At 54.1% G+C, this 18,712-nt stretch overlaps 1 protein-coding gene across 2 annotated transcripts in view; it reads right to left on the reverse strand.

The window, feature by feature from the left end:
- PARVB (parvin beta) overlaps window positions 1–18,712 on the reverse strand; it is a 107,396-nt gene that overhangs the window by 69,872 nt on the left and 18,812 nt on the right. Inside the window, exon 1 of one of the 2 annotated variants that reach the window (XM_058568174.1) lies at window positions 6,168–6,188. The exons of the other annotated variant lie outside the window; for it this stretch is intronic. Within the exon in view, the coding sequence (XP_058424157.1) occupies window position 6,168 (1 nt within the window). The 5' untranslated portion in view covers window positions 6,169–6,188. Of the gene's footprint in view, window positions 1–6,167; window positions 6,189–18,712 lie in introns of those variants that run through there. 2 annotated transcript variants of the gene reach the window in all.

Consider the following 18,712-nt stretch of genomic DNA (forward strand, 5'->3'; position numbering starts at 1 on the left):
TGGGGGACGTGCCCCCCAAGGCAGGGAGGTGACGAAAATTGGCGATAATTTCCAGCAGACGGACGAGCCCGAGGACATTAACACACGATGGGAGAAACTGCTTCATAAAGAGAAAACAGAAATGGCAGTGGAAAAAATTAAAGATATAAAATATTTTTCATAAAAACTAAAAAGCCTGGTGGAGCAAGTTCTGCTGGTCCCTGTGCTGCAAAACTTGTATTAATTAATCTGATCAGTAATGTCCCAGTGTATCCAGGGAAGCCCGAAGTGTGCTCTGCTGAGAAAATAAGAAGATTAAATCATTAAGTCATTAAAAAAAAAAAAAAAAGACTCTACGCACACCTGCCACAGAAACGCTCAGTGGGGAGAGAACCTGGGCAGAGGCGGCAGAAAACGCCGGAAGGACAGTGCCCTCTAGCGGCCCATCTCCACCTGCAGAAGCAAGACAAGACACAAGCCTCAGAGGTTTCATCTCAACAAGAGAATCCGGCCTGCTGGGCACACGGGGGCACCTCCCAAAAGCAGGCGGCTCTGGGGGGGTGCCCCGGATACTCAGGGGGCCAACGTGGCACTTCAGCCGGCAAGCCCGGGCACGGACAGCTCCACCCACCGTGAACACATGCGACACTCTAGACAACAAAGGCGGGAAGCTCTCCTGGAGACGGGGCCCCGGGACGGAAAGCCCCAAAGGAGCAGCTGGGAGTGGAGAGGCCCTCCCTGCCATCTCACAGAAGAGCAGGTTCCCATGGCGCCCGCCCCGTTCCCCTCCTCTCGCGCATTGTCACGGTGTGAGGCATCCACGTGCATCTGCGTTGCAGGATTCATGTCCATGGCGCCCTAAGGCACATGCCCGGCCTGCCAGGCTCCCAGCTCCGCACACAGGGCCGGGCCCAGAGGGGGCGCCCCACACGCTTGGCGAGTGAATGGTGAATTCACGAATGAGTGAATGAACGAATGAATGTTTCAGGACTCGAACACTCCTTTCTGGCATTTGTTTCTGGCACTCACAGGAGCTATCTTCTACTCCTTCCGTTCGGGTCTCTATGGCAGGGGGAATAATGCCCCCCATCCCCCAAAGATGTCCACGTCCTAATGCCCAGAACCTGTGGCCTTACAAGGAAAAGGGACTTCACAGACGTGATTAAGTTAAGCTCCTTGAGATGGGGAGATGATTCTGGATTATCCAGTGGGCCCAGTGTCATCACACAGGTCATTATAAGAGGGAGGCAGGTGCATCAGAGCGAGAAAAAGGCAGCGTGACCACGGAAGCAGAGAGAGACTGGAAGGTGCCACATTGCTGGCTCTGAAGATGGAGGGAGGGGCCACAGGCCAAGGAGTGTGGGCACCTCTAGAAGCTGGAAAAGTCAAGGAAACAGATTCGCTCCTGGAGCTTCCAGAAGGAACCAGCCCTGCCCCCACCTCATAGGGTCCTCGTGTGGCTTAAACTCATCCTAGCTGTCCTGTACTCTGCAAACCATAAGAGCCAACTAAGTGTACAGTGTGGGCATCCTTCAGCCTACAGGACGAAGGTGGGGCAGAGTCCTGCCTCCAGACCCTTCAGGAGAAAGGCTCCTGCCTGCTGCCACCCAGCCCCCCACCTCCCGCCCCAGGGAGCCCACAGGGCACAGAGGGACAGCCTGGACTCCTCTGTCCCTCTGCTTTCTCGCCCAGTGAGGACATGCGGTGGGGGCCCGAGGGCAGCGGGGAGCTCTGCAGCAGAGTCCATCCATCTTCGTTATCACGCTGTGTGCCCGGCACTCAGCCAGACTCTGATGGCCCACACGCCCTCACCAGCCCGGCCAGGGGCTGCAGCAGGCAGCTGGGAGGGCGCAGGGAGGAGGCAGTGAGAGATGTTATCACACCCCCATCCCGTACCCCCATGCTTCCTAGGGGGTGAGGTGCTAGCGGGGGTCCTCCACTGTTCCGCCCCAAAGGCCAGGATCTGCCCACCTGGTCCTCAGCCACTTGCCCGAGGCCCTGGCCTCCCACCTCTGGTTGCCCTGGCAACCGGGCACTCTCCGTCCCAAGGAAGCCACTGGGTTCCGGCAGAGTGAGTGCTCTGGACACTGGTGACAGCTGGGGCCAGGCAGGGATGGCCGGACCAGCCAAGTGTGCAGCCAACACCCTGTGCGTCCTGGACAGCTGCTGCCCAGAGGCTCCAGTGACCCGAGCCCAGGGTCACAGCACTAAGGGACCTTCTCCTGTCGGCCTTGCTCGCCCAGGCAGCCATGCAGCAACAGAACGGACTGTGGGGCTCAAAACTGCAGGGCTTGTTCCAACACGGCCAGGCTTCCTTCCATCATCTGCCAGGAGCCGCACCCCAGCTTTGGACGACCGGCCCCTTCTCATGCTTCCAGAGAGCCCTTCCCAGACACCCCCCAAAGTCCCCTGGGGTGACCAGCACAGCACCCCACTTTGTCCCTACCCCAAAGTCATCATGCTATGTTATTATTTTATATTTTAATAAATTGTCCATCTCCAGCTTGAGCAGACACTCCCTGAGTGCAGGCTCCTTTGTCTGGACCCTCAAAGCCCAGCACGGGTGCTGGCACATAGTAGGCCCTCAACAGATGTCGGCTGAATAACTGAGTAAAATACGCCGTCAGGGTCATGGACTCAGTGAGAGAACATGTGGCAGCGCCCAGCGAGCTGGGTCCTCAGCAGATGCTCAGCAGATGAGTGTGAGGGCCTACTGTGTGCGGCTGGTCACCGGGCGCGGCTGGAGGGGAAGGAGGCGGGCCCTGAGCCTGTCCCGGGAAGGCAGGTGGGTGATCCCCCCGTACCTCCTGAGGCCCACTTGCCTCCTCCCTCTCAGAGCGATGTTCCCTCCCAGGCCTCCTCTGTGCCTTCCACAAGCGATAAATGTTTCTGCTCAAATCCACCCCAAATTTCAAAGGCCTGTCCTGTTTCTGCAGTGGCACAGAAACTTCTGTGTTTGGAGAAAATAACCAAGGGTCACAGTCCACCCCTTGGTTCTCTTTATTTGTAGGTGGTGTTTAGAGGTTTAAGAGTCCGGGGCTGGGAAAAGGAGGAATGCTCTAGTAATTCACTTTTAACTGTAAATTTCCTCCACTTAGCAGAAGTCTGGCTTTTCACACACATTTTATAGTACCACCACGATGGGAGTTGCCTCAGTTTGCATCTGCTCATTTGTCATCCAACAACCACTCAGTGGACATCCAGTAACACCAGGCCTGGTGCCGTGCAGGCTGGCAAGGACTCAGACACAGGCCCCACCCGGAGGGCCTCAGCGTCCAGAAGACAAATAATAGAAGTGTGTGAGAATGCTGGGGACCTGGGAGGGAATGAGTGGCAGTCCAGGCAGGTTTCCTGGTGGAGGTAACCTTGGAGTCGAGTCCTGAAGGAGCCTGGCAGGCAGGGCGAAGGGAGAGGGTACCCTTCCTCCATCCCCACGTTCCCAGTGGACAGGGGAGGCGTGTGCTCTTGCTGTGGGTCGTCCTGTAGCAGGAGGATGAGATAGGGTGTCTCTGAAGTCCTGATCAGCAAATTGCCAGCTCTTCACTCTCAAGTTCCCTTCTCTGCCCCATTTCGTGCCCAACTTGAAATCCCCCAACCGGAAAGGGCAGGGAGAGATGGCCTGAGGGTGGGGACAGAGACGACCGGACCCGGAGCCACAGAGGAAGGAAGTCTGCCTCTATCGAGGGCCCGCCCGCCCCACACCCTCTAATGAGCTCACTCGCTCCCGACAGCTGGGGACGGGGTGCCACCACAGACCAGGAAGGGAGGCTCGGCAGGCAGGTGACCGGCGAGGAGGGGCCACTAAGCGCTGACACTCATCCTGGAACCACATCTACCCAACCACAAAGTCCTCACCACAAAACAACAGACGGGGGAAGTCACGGACAGTCGAGAAATCTAGAAAGTTCTTCCGGTCTTGGATCCCCATGGGGGGTAACAGGTAGGGAGGAGGGAGGGGGCAGGCGCACAGAGGAAGCGGCAACAGCTGCTCCACTTTCCGGGGCGCTTGCCCTGCGCCGGGCGAGGATGGGGTCCTCAGTGCAGTGAGTGGGCGCCCTCCGCTGTCACCATTTTACTGATGAGCAAGAAACAGCTCAGGGAAGTAAGGAAATCGCCCAAGGCCCCAAGACGAATAAGAAATGAGCAAGGATCCCGCCCGCCCGACGAGCTGAGCATCCAGAATAAACACACATCCATTAACTGGAGCCCAATCATAACTTCCGTGTCCTCGCACGCAGCGGACGTCAAGCCTGGCAGGAGATGACAAACACACCGAGACGAGAGCTGTTCCAGAAGAGACCTCCGGGTGCACAGCAGAGCGAGGGGGGGCGGGTCACCGGGCTGCGGGGTGGGGCAGGAGCCCACAGAGCCTCAATGGAGGGCGCGCTCTCAGCTCCGGTCCTCCAGCTTTCTGAACCTGGAGACCCCTTTTCTAGCGGAAAATTTAACAGGCCTCCTCCGGGCATCAGCAGTTGTGCTTTTCAGACAGAGAAAACACATTTGGCACGGCTTTTTAATTAGTTTTTTCAAGTCCATCGGGACCTGAGAAAAACTGGAAAACAGCAGTCCCGATACAAGCAAGATACCTATTTGGTCTCCATCACCATGTCCCCAGGGAGTTCCACAGACACGGACGTTCTGGGGTCTTGTACGAGTTAAGCCAGGGTCAAGGAGGGGGAGGAAACAATGGGTGAAGCGGAGCCAAACAGACGTCTTTCTCTGCAGGACTTCTCAGAGCCTTGACTCTGCTCATGGACCTTGTGATTCTCCCAGGGGAGGGGTAAAGAACTCAGTAATCCAGCCCCTCGGTTAGAGAGAGCAACATGAACAAAAGCCATCACAGCCCAGGAGTGTGGGCAGGACTGCCCCTCCAGCAGCTCCCAAGCCCTTTAGGCTGCCACCCCGTCCCTGCACTGCACTCCCTCCCCCACTGCCCCTCTTCCGCGCTGCCCCCCTCCTGCATTGCACCCCCTCCCGCACTGCACCAGAAGGGCCCCCTGCCCAGTTCCATCACTGTCTGCCTTTATCGTAAGGTCTATCGCCTCTGAAGAGCTGCCCTGGAGAGTGAGCTGAGAGCCTGCCTGCATTCAATTCCCGTAAGCCCCTCCTTCAACTGTTCTAGAATAGTCCCCACACACCCACAAAAATCCTGCTCAAAAGAACAGGAACCACCAAGCAAACATCAGCCTGAGACCTCCTTGAGGGAAGGGCTCCTCTCCTGGTCACCAGCGTCCATTTCTCTAAGGATCTACCAGGCAGAGCCCAGGACAGAATGTGTGTCTTTATTCCACCAGAGAGGGGAAGGAGCGTCTATGGGGAGCTCTCCCGGTGTGAGAACCACAGGAGATCTGAATAACCACCATCTTACTCAGCCCCCACCAGGTCCCAGGGAGACGACGGCCTTCAGGCCCAGGTGAAGAGCTTCAACTAAACTCCAGACTCCTGTTCCCATTTGCTGGGTAACCTTGGGCAGGCTAGTTAGCCTCTCTGGGCTTTGGTTTCCTCAACTGTAAAATAAAGTTGTTACGAGGATTGCACAAGACGAAGCTCGTTAAGAGAGTGGGCCAGCCCCTGAGGCCCGGAAAGCTCAGCACACATCAGCTGCACCATTACCCCCATCTCACAGGCAGGAAGACCAAGCATCAGAGTGACTGTGCCACCGCCGTGACTGGGGCTAGTAACAGCAGAGCTGAGCTCGCCCGGACTGCCCAACACAAAGCTCCTTCCACTGACTGCTGCCTCCCGAAGGAAAGAGAATGAATCGCTCATCCAGTGGTGACGAGAAGAGCCCAATGAGGCCAAGAACGGCCAGTTAAAAGGGAAAGACGAACCCAAAAGATCATTCGAGAGAAACCCATGGCAACCAGATACCCCTAAAAAAATCCTAATTGCAACTTGTCCCTGAATATGTTCCCAACACCGTTCTTCCAGGCCCAAAGACCCACGTGACCCACAGAGTGATGGGGACTCCCCAGCAGGCTTCGTTCCACCCATCAGGCCCCCGTCCATCTGGGCCGAGGCCGGACATCCAGGGGCCTCCCTTTCCCCACCGTCCTCACACTAATGTCCTCATCAAATGGCCTGCCCAGGGTCCACTCCTGTCTAAACCACATGCCCCATAAAGCAGAGAGGGAATAAGGGTTTAGCTTCTGCTGGAAATGATGGGAAAGAAAACAGGAGGGACTCACTGGTGAAGAGGGTGCGGCCGGAGGAGGCGTTGGAGACGCAGACGAGCGGGAGGCCGGCGGGCACTTGGGGAGACAGGAGGCACCCCAAGTTCACATATGGACGTGGGCAGGCAGGCCACCGTGACTTGCAAGTCGAGGACAAGGCCCTTTTAGGGAGACTTCGAGAAAGGCCACACAGGATCAAGCTGCCGGGAGGCCTGGGTGGTTTTCAATGATAGAACTCGGCTAGCCACAAAATATTATTGCTATCTTGACTGCCAACGGGCGAGCACACTGCTCCCCAGGAAAACGAGCCCCCAAGGCACAAAGGAGGAAGGAAGGGAGTATCCAGGCCTGTGGTGTGACTTAAGACACGTTTCACCGGGCTCAGTGAGAAAGCAGACCACAGGCTCCGGCCTCCGATAAGCCTTCGGTCTTGGCCGGGGCCTGGAGAGCCGGCTCCAGGGCGGGGTGGACGGCGGGTCCCGAGGTGGCACACATCTGGCTCTCCGTCAGAGCCCTGAATGCACACGACATCACAGCCGGCCTGCGTCACCCCAGCTGCATCTCTGGTCACAGGCCAGAGGACCAGCGCTAATGAGGAACACTTGTCACCCCGTTTCCAGGACAACAAAAATCAAATACCAGGAGCAAAGCCTAAGCCAGAGCTGAGGCCACCAAACTGCAGAGGCCAGCAGATTCGCTTTCAGAAGCGCTCACTCCTCGGGGTGGAGGGACCGAGGAAGATCCTGGAATGGGGCAGGGAGGGGGCAGAAGCAGAACTATATCAACCTTTGCCGGAAACTCCTCCCCGCTTTGGCCGCTGGACACATGGCCTGGTTTCAAAGCAGGTAGCCACCCACCAGCTGGGTGACCTGGACAGGCCACCTGTCTGCACCTGGTTTCCCCTTGTGTAAAAAGGGCTTAATAATAATAACCGACCTCATGGGGTTGCCATGGGGAAGAAGTTTATATGGCGCTGGCACCGGGAAGCACTATTAGCTCTTCTTTATGATAATTGTTAGCAACCCCCCAACTCCCATCGTGAACGAATTCTTCTTGTAGGCGTTCCCTGCTTAAGCCACCAATTCCCAGGTCTGCTTAAGCAGGGAGTGTGTGAGCCCAACAGAGGCCCGGCCCTCCCACTGGCACGGTGTGAGGAAGGGGCTTCGGGGCAGACGGCAGGCACCGGACTCGCCCAGCCTCCTGCCCACCCCACACCCCACCCCTACTAGACTTCATACAAACCAAGGGTCCTCCAGAGTCGAGACCAGGGACCTGTGGTCCCTGGTGCCCCACCCAAACCCCAGGCAAAGGGATCAGCAGCACGGGATCCCCCCTCCCAGACACCCCTGCCCACCCCACACCCCACTCCTACTAGACTTGATACAAACCAAGGGTCCTCCAGAGTCGAGACCAGGGACCTGTGGCCACAACGATGAGACCCAAGGCCTTGGTTTAATATCTCTCGTTTGGGCGACCTGATGGAGGACCCTGTTATGGTTAATAACGTCCCCCCAAAAATCCGTATGCTGGAGTTGTAACCCCAGGACCTCAGAATGTGACTGTATTTGGAGACAGAGCCTTTTAAAGACATGATTAAGTTAAAATGAGGTCATATGTGTGGGCCCTAAACCAATGTGACTGGCGTCCTTATAGGGAGCAGAAATGAGGACAGACACACACAGAGGGGTGGCCATGTGAGGACACAGGGAGACGACGGCGTCAGCAAGCCCAGGAGAGAGACCAAGCCTGAGGGCACCTGCATCTTGGGCTTCCAGCCTCCAGAACCGTGAGCGAGTAAGTGTCTGTGGTTTAAGCCCCCAGCCTGTGCTATTTGTTATGGCGGCCCTGGCAGACTAAAACTAACACGAGGCCAGGACAGTAGGCGGCACTGGTGCCCGAGGAGACGCTTCTTCAGCGGGAGCAGAGCGAGGGCGTCCTGTGGGCGCTCAAAGGCCCTCGCCAGCCCGCGAGCAGAACGGCTGTGATCCAAGAGCACGGCGCTCCAGGAGACCAGCCTTCCGCTCTGCACAAAGGACAGCTGGGGAGAGGGAGTCACCTCAGCACCCCTGCGTCTGCCAAGTGGGCCAGCAGATCCTCGGGGGGCAAAGACAACAGAGGGTCAGTCAGGAAAGGAGGGGCAGCCCGGCTCTAAAGAGGAAACCACTGCGCGCTTGGAAAATCAGGAGCCCCACGGCGTCGTCCTAAAGAGTCAGGTTTGGGGGCCGGCCCCGTGGCTTAGCGGTTAAGTGCGCATGCTCCGCTACTGGCGGCCCGGGTTTGGGTCCCGGGCGCAAACTGAGCACCGCTTCTCCGGCCATGCTGAGGCCGCGTCCCACATACAGCAACTAGAAGGATGTGCAACTATGACATACAACTATCTACTGGGCTTTGGGGGAAAAAAAAGGAGGAGGATTGGCAATGGATGTTAGCTCAGGGCTGATCTTCCTCACAAAAAAAAAAAAAAAGAGTCAGGTTTGGGCAACGTTAATTTAACGGCAGCTAACACTTCATTCATCCACCATATTCTCCTCGAGTGCCTCCTGCCCACCGGGTGCTGGGGATTCGTGAAGCCAGCTACGTATGAGCCATTCTTAGAATAAATTAGGGATTGCACCTCCATGATTCCAGTGGACCCTCACCACAGCCCCCAAAGGCAGCAGAGGAAGAATGCTTTTCATCCCCCACTTAATGGATGGGAAAACTGAGGCTATGAGGCCCACTCAGGGTTCGGACCCCAGCCCAGGTGTGTGTTCTGTACCTACTGTGCGCCAGGCATCCCCCAAGCCCAGGGACAGCAGGAGAAGGCCCCACCTTCCAGAAGCCTGTACCAAAGTGGGAGAAAAGTCAGTAAGTGAGTAAATACAGTATTTCAGAGGCTGACGTGCACTATGAAAACAAGGTGAGGGGATGGAGGGTGGCTAAAAAGTTCCAAAAAACAAAGCATTACATTGAAGGGCAAAATATTTCAGAAAAAAGGGTAACCAGGGTGGCAGGTGTAAATAAGGAGCAGATTCCACGGGAGCCACCTACTTGGTATACAGCGGGCACTTAATAAGTGTTTGCTGTCTCACATTTTCATTTCTTTTTAGCAATCCTAGTGAGGATGGGGCCTCAGACAGGTGTCTCGGGGGCCCCTTCCGGTGCGCTAGCAGGACAGGCTGGGCTCACCCCACATGTGCTCTGAGGGCTGTCCGCGACGGCAGCTCCTAGGGTCCTGCCCAGAGCCACCCAAGGAAAAGGCCCAATCAATGCCACTCTCTTTCCTCCACAGAAGCCCCCATCAGTTTACAATCAATCAAACAGGGAAATCAATGGAAACAATAACCTGCAAAGCCCCTCCAGCTCTGAGCCCCGATTCCAGGACTGGCTGAGGGATGTTTTACAGCCTTACGCACGTCTCAAAGCCAGGGACTCCTCCCAGCCCTGCGGGTGAGGTCTGCCCTCTTCAAGGGTACACCCCTCAACCTCTGGGGGTGTCTGGATCTGAAGCTCTAGAATGCTCTTGAACACCAACCCCGGCCTCTGGGAGACTCGGCTGGACCTTCCAACAGATCAAGTCCACAGACATCTCCTGCACCGTCGACCTGAGCTTCTTCAAGCTCTTTTAACACTGCCTCCCTCCGGGCACTGCCAGTTCCAGGCCACGCGTTCCTCTCCTCCACAAAACACATCGGAGGAGCAGCCACCCGGGACGACTCGCGCCCGGACAAAGCTGGGCTCCGGCCTGACTCTCACCAAGCGACGAGGAGGTCCAGTGCTGTGCACTCGGGGGCTGGCAGGTCCAGCGGAAGGAAGAGTGTGCTGACGTAGCACGTGATCCCCGGGAGGCTTAACAGAGGAATATCCCGTGCCCCGATCCCAGCACCACCCCATGCAGCCCCCTGCCCTTCCATGGCAGGGCGTGAGCAGGAGAGTGAGAACGCCCACCAGAGCCCACGAACACCACCCCAGGCCTGTCCATCGACGATGGTGCCACGCCCCCCGGAGACCACGAGCTGGTCCACTGAACATCTCCCCCCAGGACCAGGGAGCAGGGGAAGGCCTGGGAAGGGAAGAGACCGTGGTAAGAGAGACCACATCGGCTCGGCCGGAACTGGGGAATCTGAGCTGGCTTGGATGACGGGAGCTTATGCCAGCTGCCTCTCGACTCATCTGGACAAGGAGCAGCTGACTGCCGGACCCTCGAGAGCAGAGACCGTGTCCGGCTCCCCAGCACAGAGCAGCCACGGATGAGCGAATGGACCAGAGGCCAGCTGTGACCGCGCTGGGCCACCACACACACCCGTGGGTGGGGCCCGACCCTGGGGACCGCCGAGCCCCAGAGAGCTTTCCCCAACCCAACCATCCCTATCCGCACTCCTGTACACCACGATGCCGAGGGCCAGGGTCAGAGGAAACACCGTAGGTGCCCAAAAAACACTTGTCAAACAAAGTAGACTCCACCCTCATTACTCATGGATTCTGTATTCTCAAATTCAGCTACTCACTAAAATTTATGCGTAACCCCCAAATCAGTACTCGCAGCACTCAAGGTTATTTGTAGACATGCACAGAGCGGGGTAAAATCTAAACCGCCCAGGTGCACGCTCCCAGCTGAGGTCAAACGAGGTGACGCTCTGCCCTGTTTCAGCTCACGCTGCAAACAAGTGTCCTTTTCACAGTCTATTTAGTGCCACGCTTTGCACATTTTTGTGCTTTTTGTTGGTGATTTCCTGTTTAAAATGGTCCCAAGCATAGCGAGTACTGTCTCGTGCTCCCAAGTGCAAGAAGGCTGTGACTTGCCATATGGAGAGAATACGTGTGTTAGATCAGCTTCGTTCGGGCATGAGTCATAGTGCTGGTGGCCGTGAGTTCAACGTTAATGAATCAATAATATATTAAATATGGTGTCTTTAAACAGAAACACACATAAAACAAGGTTATATATTGATCCACTGATGACAATGTTGTGACCAGAGGCTCATGGGACCCTAATCTTGTACTTCCCCTAGAGGCACAGCTCAGCATGGGCTACAGTGTTTGTGGTGACTTGACAGAACAAAAACACCATGAATAAGAGACCGGACTGTATTTATTTATTTATGTATTTTATTTATTTATGTTTTCCCCCCCAAAGCCCCAGTAGATAGTTGTATGTCATAGTTGCACAGCCTTCTAGTTGCTGTATGTGGGATGCGGCCTCAGCATGGCCGGAGAAGCGGTGTGTCGGTGCGCGCCCGGGATCCGAACCCGGACCGCCAGCAGCGGAGGGCGCGCGCACTTAACCGCCAAGCCACGGGACCGGCCCTTGAGACTGGACTGTATTTAAGAAGGCATGAACTGAATCAGGCCCCTCACTCTGTCCCGGCTCAGGACACCTCTTTCGTCTTCCACTGCTCCAATCTTCTTTTTCTTTTTTCTTTGCTGAGGAAGATTCGCCCTGAGCTAACATCTGTGCCAATCTTCCTCTACTCTGCGTGTGGGTTGCCGCCACAGCATGGCTGACGAGTGGTGTAGGTCTGCACCTGGGATCTGAAGCTGCGAACCCAGGCTGCCGAAGTGGAGTGCGCTGAACTGAACCACTACGCCACGGGGCCAGCCCCTACTGCTTCTCTTCTTGAGCAACATCAAACTCTGTCTCCTTGGCCTGTGCTCAAAGAACCCAGGCTTATTCCAACTTTGCTCTAAGTATTGACAGCTAATACAGCCGTGCTATCAGATGACATTTACTCGGAAAGTCCCATGGGTGTAACTCACATGAAACTCCAGCTTCCCCACACCCACACCCCAAACACCGGGATTTCCGGACCCCCTTTCTCAACACTGATTTCTTTCGATTATGGCTCAGCCCAAGTTTCTCCTGCTCAAATGTTTACAGGTTTCCTGTTGAAAGCAGTTCCTCTCTTCCCACACATTGCAGATAAAGATGCCCCGTGACAATCAGCCACAAAATTCTCACGCGAGAAGACACCTTCCATTTCTGAATCCCTTCTACCTTCTCAGAACATAAGAAGAAAGTTTCCTCTGATGACAGGTAGAGAAAGCATCACAGCAGAGGAAGAGGCGACCTGGGACATCACGCCCACCCTCCGTTACGCTAAGAAAACACACCACAAGGAGAGTGACAAGTACTATTTAAAACCAAATGACAGCAGTCTTTGCATCTGTTTCATAACACATCCTCTGCACCTGCCAAACAAGTCAAGTGAGACTTTTTAAAGGAAAGGATGTACGACATCTGTCTTTCGGCCAAGACAATCGACACGGAGTATGTGATATTCCGAATTTACACCCTACATTTTGTGGCAATGGCCACCCCTTCTCCCCCAAGAATGAGACTAAGACACTATACCAGCTCATTAAGTTTCCCAAGGTGACAGTGAGTGGCATTTATTTTAAAGGAGTATATGTCAGAAAAATTGCTGTTTATCTTATGGCTGAAAAATTGTATAGAATGGAATTGTAGAGCAGAAGTTAATCTAGAAGCGCTTATCAATTTGTAAGCTGTGGGCATTGTGCAAACAGAAGCCTCAAAGTCTTTTTCAAATGAAAAGAGAAAAACCAACCCTCCTCCTCCCTTTTCCCTTCAAAACCAAGAACAGCCTTCAAGGCGAACCAGAGAGTGTGCTGAATCAAGATACAACACGACCAACCAATGTGTTTACCATTTATCCCCATCACTCGCTCACCTATGAACATCATAATAACAGTAATAACAATAGCTCATGGGTTTTAGGCCTAAGCACAGGGTACCGTGGGTTGAATAGTGTTCCCCCAAAATTCATGTCCACCTGGAACCTGTGGGTGTGACCTTATTTGGAGATAGGGTCTTTGTAGATGTGATCAAGTTAAGATGAGGTCCCACTGGATCAGGGTGAGCCCAACTGGAATCCTTCCAGAACGGGGGAAATTTGGACACAGACACACACAGAGGGAGGAAGGCCATGTGATGACAGAGGCAGAGATGGGAGTGAGGTGTCTACAAGCCAAGGACACAAGGACTACCAGACCACCAGAAACTAGGAAAAGGCAAAGACGGATCCCCCACTCGCAGCCCCCCAGGTGCCGAAGGCTGAAACACAGGGTCCCAGCTGCACTTCGAACACACTATACACCTTGGAGCGGGCATTCCGTTCTAGGCGCTGGTCTGAGCTTCGCTAAGGCAGGTGCACCCCCAAGACAGGTCTACTCAGGGTGCTGATAAATTAAGGCTTCAGCCCTCTCACAAAGGCCCCCTTGGACACCTCCCCAGACACAGCACGCCAGGCTCTCTCTGGGCTCTGCTCTCGGCTGAAATCCAGTACGAGCATCTTCTCTCATCTTTGGATTTTTTACAAACCCATTAATTTTAGCAGCCGTTACTGCTCTACAGTCACTTCATTAGTTTCAGAACCAAATAATCTCATTACATATGACTTGATTGGCTCATAAAATTATCCTTTGTTCCAAAAAATATTTATTGAGCAAGGCTCCATGTGCTTTATCCTGCTTGGTACATTACTTTTTCAAGGAATAATTTACTTAGCTAATGATCACAAATCCCCTAATTTAATTTACTCTTAAATGTGTTTAATCTTCCCACAAATGGAACTACAAGCTTACAAGCCGAGCATTTTTGCCAAGTTGAAACAAGCAACTGAGAAAATGAGAAGAGAAACCGTCCACATCAGAGCCCATCTCGCAAGGACTCCGCCACCAGCTCCCACCCACCTGCCTTTCTGAGCACCTCGCAGGTGCCATTTGTGGGCATTTTATATAGTCGCCCTCACGGCCTGGTGCCGTCCCCATCACCAGATTGGAAAGTGGGGCACAGAGAGCAGGGTGGGTGACTTGCCCAGCCAGATTCTGGAGGTAGGGAATGCCTGGGCAGAACTGGAAGCCAGGCAATCCGGCCTCAGAGCCAGCTCCCTTTGCCGCCTGCTCTCCTCCCTCTAAATCAAAACTCAGCCAGAGGAGGTCCACGTGCAGCCCAGGCACTCGCTGATCACCCTCCCCGGAGTCTGAAAGGGACAGCGCTCCCGACGCGGGATCCGACACACTGGGGCAAAGGCAGGCGGCAGGCACGGCTGCACCGCGGAGCTGAGCTGTGCTGCTGGGCAACCTGGAGAGCAGCAGGGGATGCGCACAGCGTGGCTCCAGGCTCGTCGCGTTCAAAGTCAGGCAAAGCCAAACAACATATGGGAGAGCATACGTGTGGTAACACCAGAGGGAAAGGCAGACAGGTGCTATGTGCACATTCAAGGTGGGGGTGGGTCACTTCTCGTGGGGGGAGAGGGCCCCGAGGTGGGTGGGGACATAGGGGCTCAGGGTACAAGTACTCGTGGGTACTTTTTAAATTATGTACACTCTTTTGTATGTGTCATATATTTCACAATATTTTTTCAGTTTTTAAAAGTTGTGGTAAGGGCCGGCCCCGTGGCTTAGTGGTAAAGTGCACGCGCTCCGCTACTGGCGGCCCGGGTTCGGATCCCGGGCGCGCACCGACGCACCGCTTCCCCGGCCATGCTGAGGCCGCGTCCCACATACAGCAACTAGAAGGATGTGCAGCTGTGACACGCAACTATCTACTGGGGATTTGGGGAAAAGAAAAGGGGAGGGGAATTGGCAACAGATGTTAGCTCAGAGCCGGTCTTCCTCAGCAAAAAGAGGAGGATTGGCATGGATGTTAGCTCAGGGCTGATCTTCCTCACAAAAAAAAAAAAAAAGTTGTGGTAAAATATACATAACATTAAATTCACCATTTTCACCATTTTTAAGCATACAGCTCAGGGGCATAAAGTACACTCACAATGTTGTACAATCGTCACCACCATCCATCTCCAGAACACGTTCATCGTCTCAAACTGAAACTCTGTCCTCATTAAACACTAACTCCCCATCACCCTCCCCCAGCCCCTGGCACCCACCATCCTACTTTCTGTCTCCATGGATTTGACTCTTTTAGGGACCTCATACAAGAGAATTTTTGTGTCTGGCTTATTTTATTCGGCCTAACGTCCTCACGGTTCATCCGTGTTACAGCATGTGTCAGGATTTCCCTCCTTTTTAATTTCATGGTATGGATATACGACATTTTCTTTATCTATTTGTCCATAGATGGACACTTGGGTTGCTTCCAGCTTTTGGCGATTGTAAATCTTGCTGCTATGTCACAATACGTATTTTCACGACTCAGTTCCCAAGGAGGGAGTGTGGTAGAAGACACACACGCAGAACCTCCTGGGTACCAGGCCCTCCTCAATCCTCTCACGTGGAAGGTAATCACAGACAGCGTATCCACACTGTCCAGTTGATGCTCTAATTCTCATTCCAGGGATCCCTGTAAAAGGCACAGGGAGCAATACAGACTACTTTAAATGGCCATCTCCCTGAGAACATTCTAGAAAGTAGAACATGTCATACAAATGTGGGTTTTTTTAATTATTAGTTTACAGCAGGGATTGGCAAACTGCAGCCAGTGGGCTGAATCTGGCCCACTACCTATTTTTGTAAATGAGGTTTTAGCGGCACACGGCCACACCTATACATTTATGTATCATCCACGCTGCTTCACGCCACGACGGCAGAGCTGAGTCATTTCTATAGAGACCAGATGGCTTGCAAAGTCTAAAATATGTACTCTTTGGACCTTTACAGAGAAAGACTGCCGACTTTTCAAGGATTAACAGAATTCATAACACGATTTTTAAGTATTTTCAAGGTGTGGGGTATTTAGGGTTGGGGGGATGGCAGGATTCTCAGCATCAGGTGAGGAGAGTGGGACTACAGTCCTTCAACTTCTCCTGGATCTATCAACCAACAACCTACCCAAGTCCAGCTTCTGCTGCTCGTCCACAGCATCCACACGCCTCTCGGGTGGCGGGACTCTCACGTGGCACTCCCAGCTAATTCCTTCAACCTGACCTCCACCTGCCACCTTCAAACGTCAGCCTCACCCTCACTGACTGGAGAACACTGGCTGCTGTAGCGAATGACCACAAACCGGGAGGCCTAAAACAGCAGACACCCGTTCTCTCACGGTCCGGAGGCCAGAAGTCTGAGCTCAAGGTGTGGGCAGGGCCGCGCTCTCTGTCAGCTCCAGGGAGCCTCCTTCCTTGCCTCTTCCCGGGGTCTGATGGTCCCGCCAGTCTCCGGCCTGTGGCTGCATCACTTCAATCTCTGCCTCCGTCTTCACACGGCCTTCTCTCCTTGTGCTACCGTCTCTCTTCTCCTCCTCTTAAAAGGGCCCCAGTCACACTGGATTAGGGGCCCACCCTACTCCAGGATGACCTCATCTTAACTTACATCTTAATCACGTCTGCAAAGACCCTATTTCCAAATAAGGTCAGATTCACAGGCTCCAGGGATGAGGATTTGAACACATCTTTTGTGGCGGACACAATTCAACACATAAAAGAGACCCTCATCCCATCTCTTTTCCCGGCCCCTTCCTGGACTGGTGCACAATATTCACATAAGCAAAACGCTTCCTGGCATGAGCTTCATTTATTAAGTGCCATGCCAACTATATAAAGGGCTTCTTCCATCGAGAGGGGATGTGGGCAGTTGCTTCTCTCCCTCTTCCTGCTGTGGCTAAGCTGGACACCAGCACAGCCTGGTCTGCTCGGTACCATCACCTGCTCACATGCTCGCTGAGACACGGAACCACTCACCTGGCACATGTCAAGACTGGGCCCACACGGCTTCCCTGGTGGCCAAAGGCCCAGGGCTGGAGTCACAGGCTATATACGGCTGCAGCTTAGCCAGCAGAACATTCTCCACTTTGTCATTAATCCCCTCGGTGCCTATAAACAGCCCGAGCGCTGTAACAGCTCTTCCGGGCCCCCCTCTCACTTCATAAGAATTATATATATTTTGCAGCAGGGAATTTGCAGCCATGAAGCACATGTCTTTGATTACACGGCACCTGTCAAAGGAGACCTTTGCCACTAACCGGCAGGAGGACATCTATGGCTGCGCGGCTCGAGCGTCGTGGAAGATTGATGTTCCCCCCCGCGGCTGTCCCTCAGCACCGATGCAGATCGGGAGCCGGCAGCGAAGAGGAGGAGCCTCCGGTCGCCAGGGACTTTACTCCACAGATTAGACAACAAGAGCCAGAGGCCCGCACTTGACAGGGGCGCGTGCACGGCACGGGTGGAGGTAAACACACGGCCCGGCCCGGCCTCGGCTTCCGTCTTCACTTCTCTGCCCAGTTTTCTCCTCCATGCATGCACCTGCTGACGACCGCGTGCACACTCACGTGACACCTGAACGTCACAAGGCCCTCCCTCACACGCCATCACGTCTGATTCTTAAAGCAATCCTGGAGATGGCTAAGGGAGATGTTGCCATCAATCCCCCCCTTGTTCAGCTCAATGTCACCGAGCTAAGAGGGGACAAGTGCCCCACGTCTTGTCTCTGCCCACCAGCCTGCAGCAGCAGAGTCTTAACGGGTGCAGAACATCATTGGGGAGGTTTGGTTGTTGGGAACAGTTTAAGAAGACGGAAAGAAGACTAAAAACACACTTCAAATCTAGGGCGCAGAATCTATGCCATAGATCAGGGGTCAGCAAACCCCTGGGGGCCAAATCTGGCCCCTGGCCTGTTTTTGTAAATAAAGCTTTATTGGAACACAGCCGCACCCATCGTTTAGTATTTTCTGTGGCTGTTTGCGCACTACAGTGGCAGAATTGACTAGTTGCCACAGAGACTGAAATATTTACTATCTAGCCCTTTAGAGACAAGCTCGCAGACTCTTCTTGCTGGAGATGATGACTGAGAAGCGAGGAAGGAATTTGGGCAAATCCAGACACAGGCACATTCCCAGGGGCCTTGCGTACCCACGATATGGAAACGGAAACTCAAAGCTGAAGCCTGTGTGGGGCTTGTTCACAGGGGAGCATCGCGATCCATTCCCAGCCAGAGACAAGACGGGGCTGAGTCTGAGGCCCGAACTGCTTGGACACTAAAATCCACTCACTCCGGGTTCTGGATGGCTGGGCCCCTCCTGGGCACAGGTCTCCCGCCTTGAATAGGAATGAAGCACCAATGTGGGTTTGATTTCCAGCTGGAATCTCCAGGGCCACGGCGGTCCCTAAAGTTCCTTGCAACGCGCTCAGACATCATGCTTAAAATTGGATCCCTCCAACACCAAGGAAAATAAAAACTGATCAATGGGGCCACCTTAGCGGTTGGGACGTGGCCTCAGAGGGCCTTTTACTGCTGGGGAAATCTAATCGACCTCAGAATGCCCCCTGCTTCGTGTGTGCCCTGCTCACATTTTCACTTGGCAAATACCTTTATACTGGTGAAAAAGTGTGGAACACCCAAATTTAATCAGACCAGAGCTAACCCTGAGAAACAGACCTTCGATTCTTGCCAAGAGCCCGAAATGAGAAAAGGGGGGAAGAAAGAATCCCTTCTTTGGTGACTGCCCACACCTGCGCGGTGGGCGTCATCTATTCTGACACCAACATACCCCGGGCTCAGAGAAGTCCGCCAGGGGGACCTACGGTGAGAAGACCACTCAACAAGAGACCTGGCTTCCCACCCCCTCTGCAGCCTCAGTTTCCTCGTCTGCAAAATGAGACTCAATCTGCATT

The sequence above is a fragment of the Diceros bicornis genome, chromosome 25 (genome assembly GCF_020826845.1).
Source record: "Diceros bicornis minor isolate mBicDic1 chromosome 25, mDicBic1.mat.cur, whole genome shotgun sequence".
Taxonomy (NCBI): Eukaryota; Metazoa; Chordata; class Mammalia; order Perissodactyla; family Rhinocerotidae; genus Diceros; species Diceros bicornis.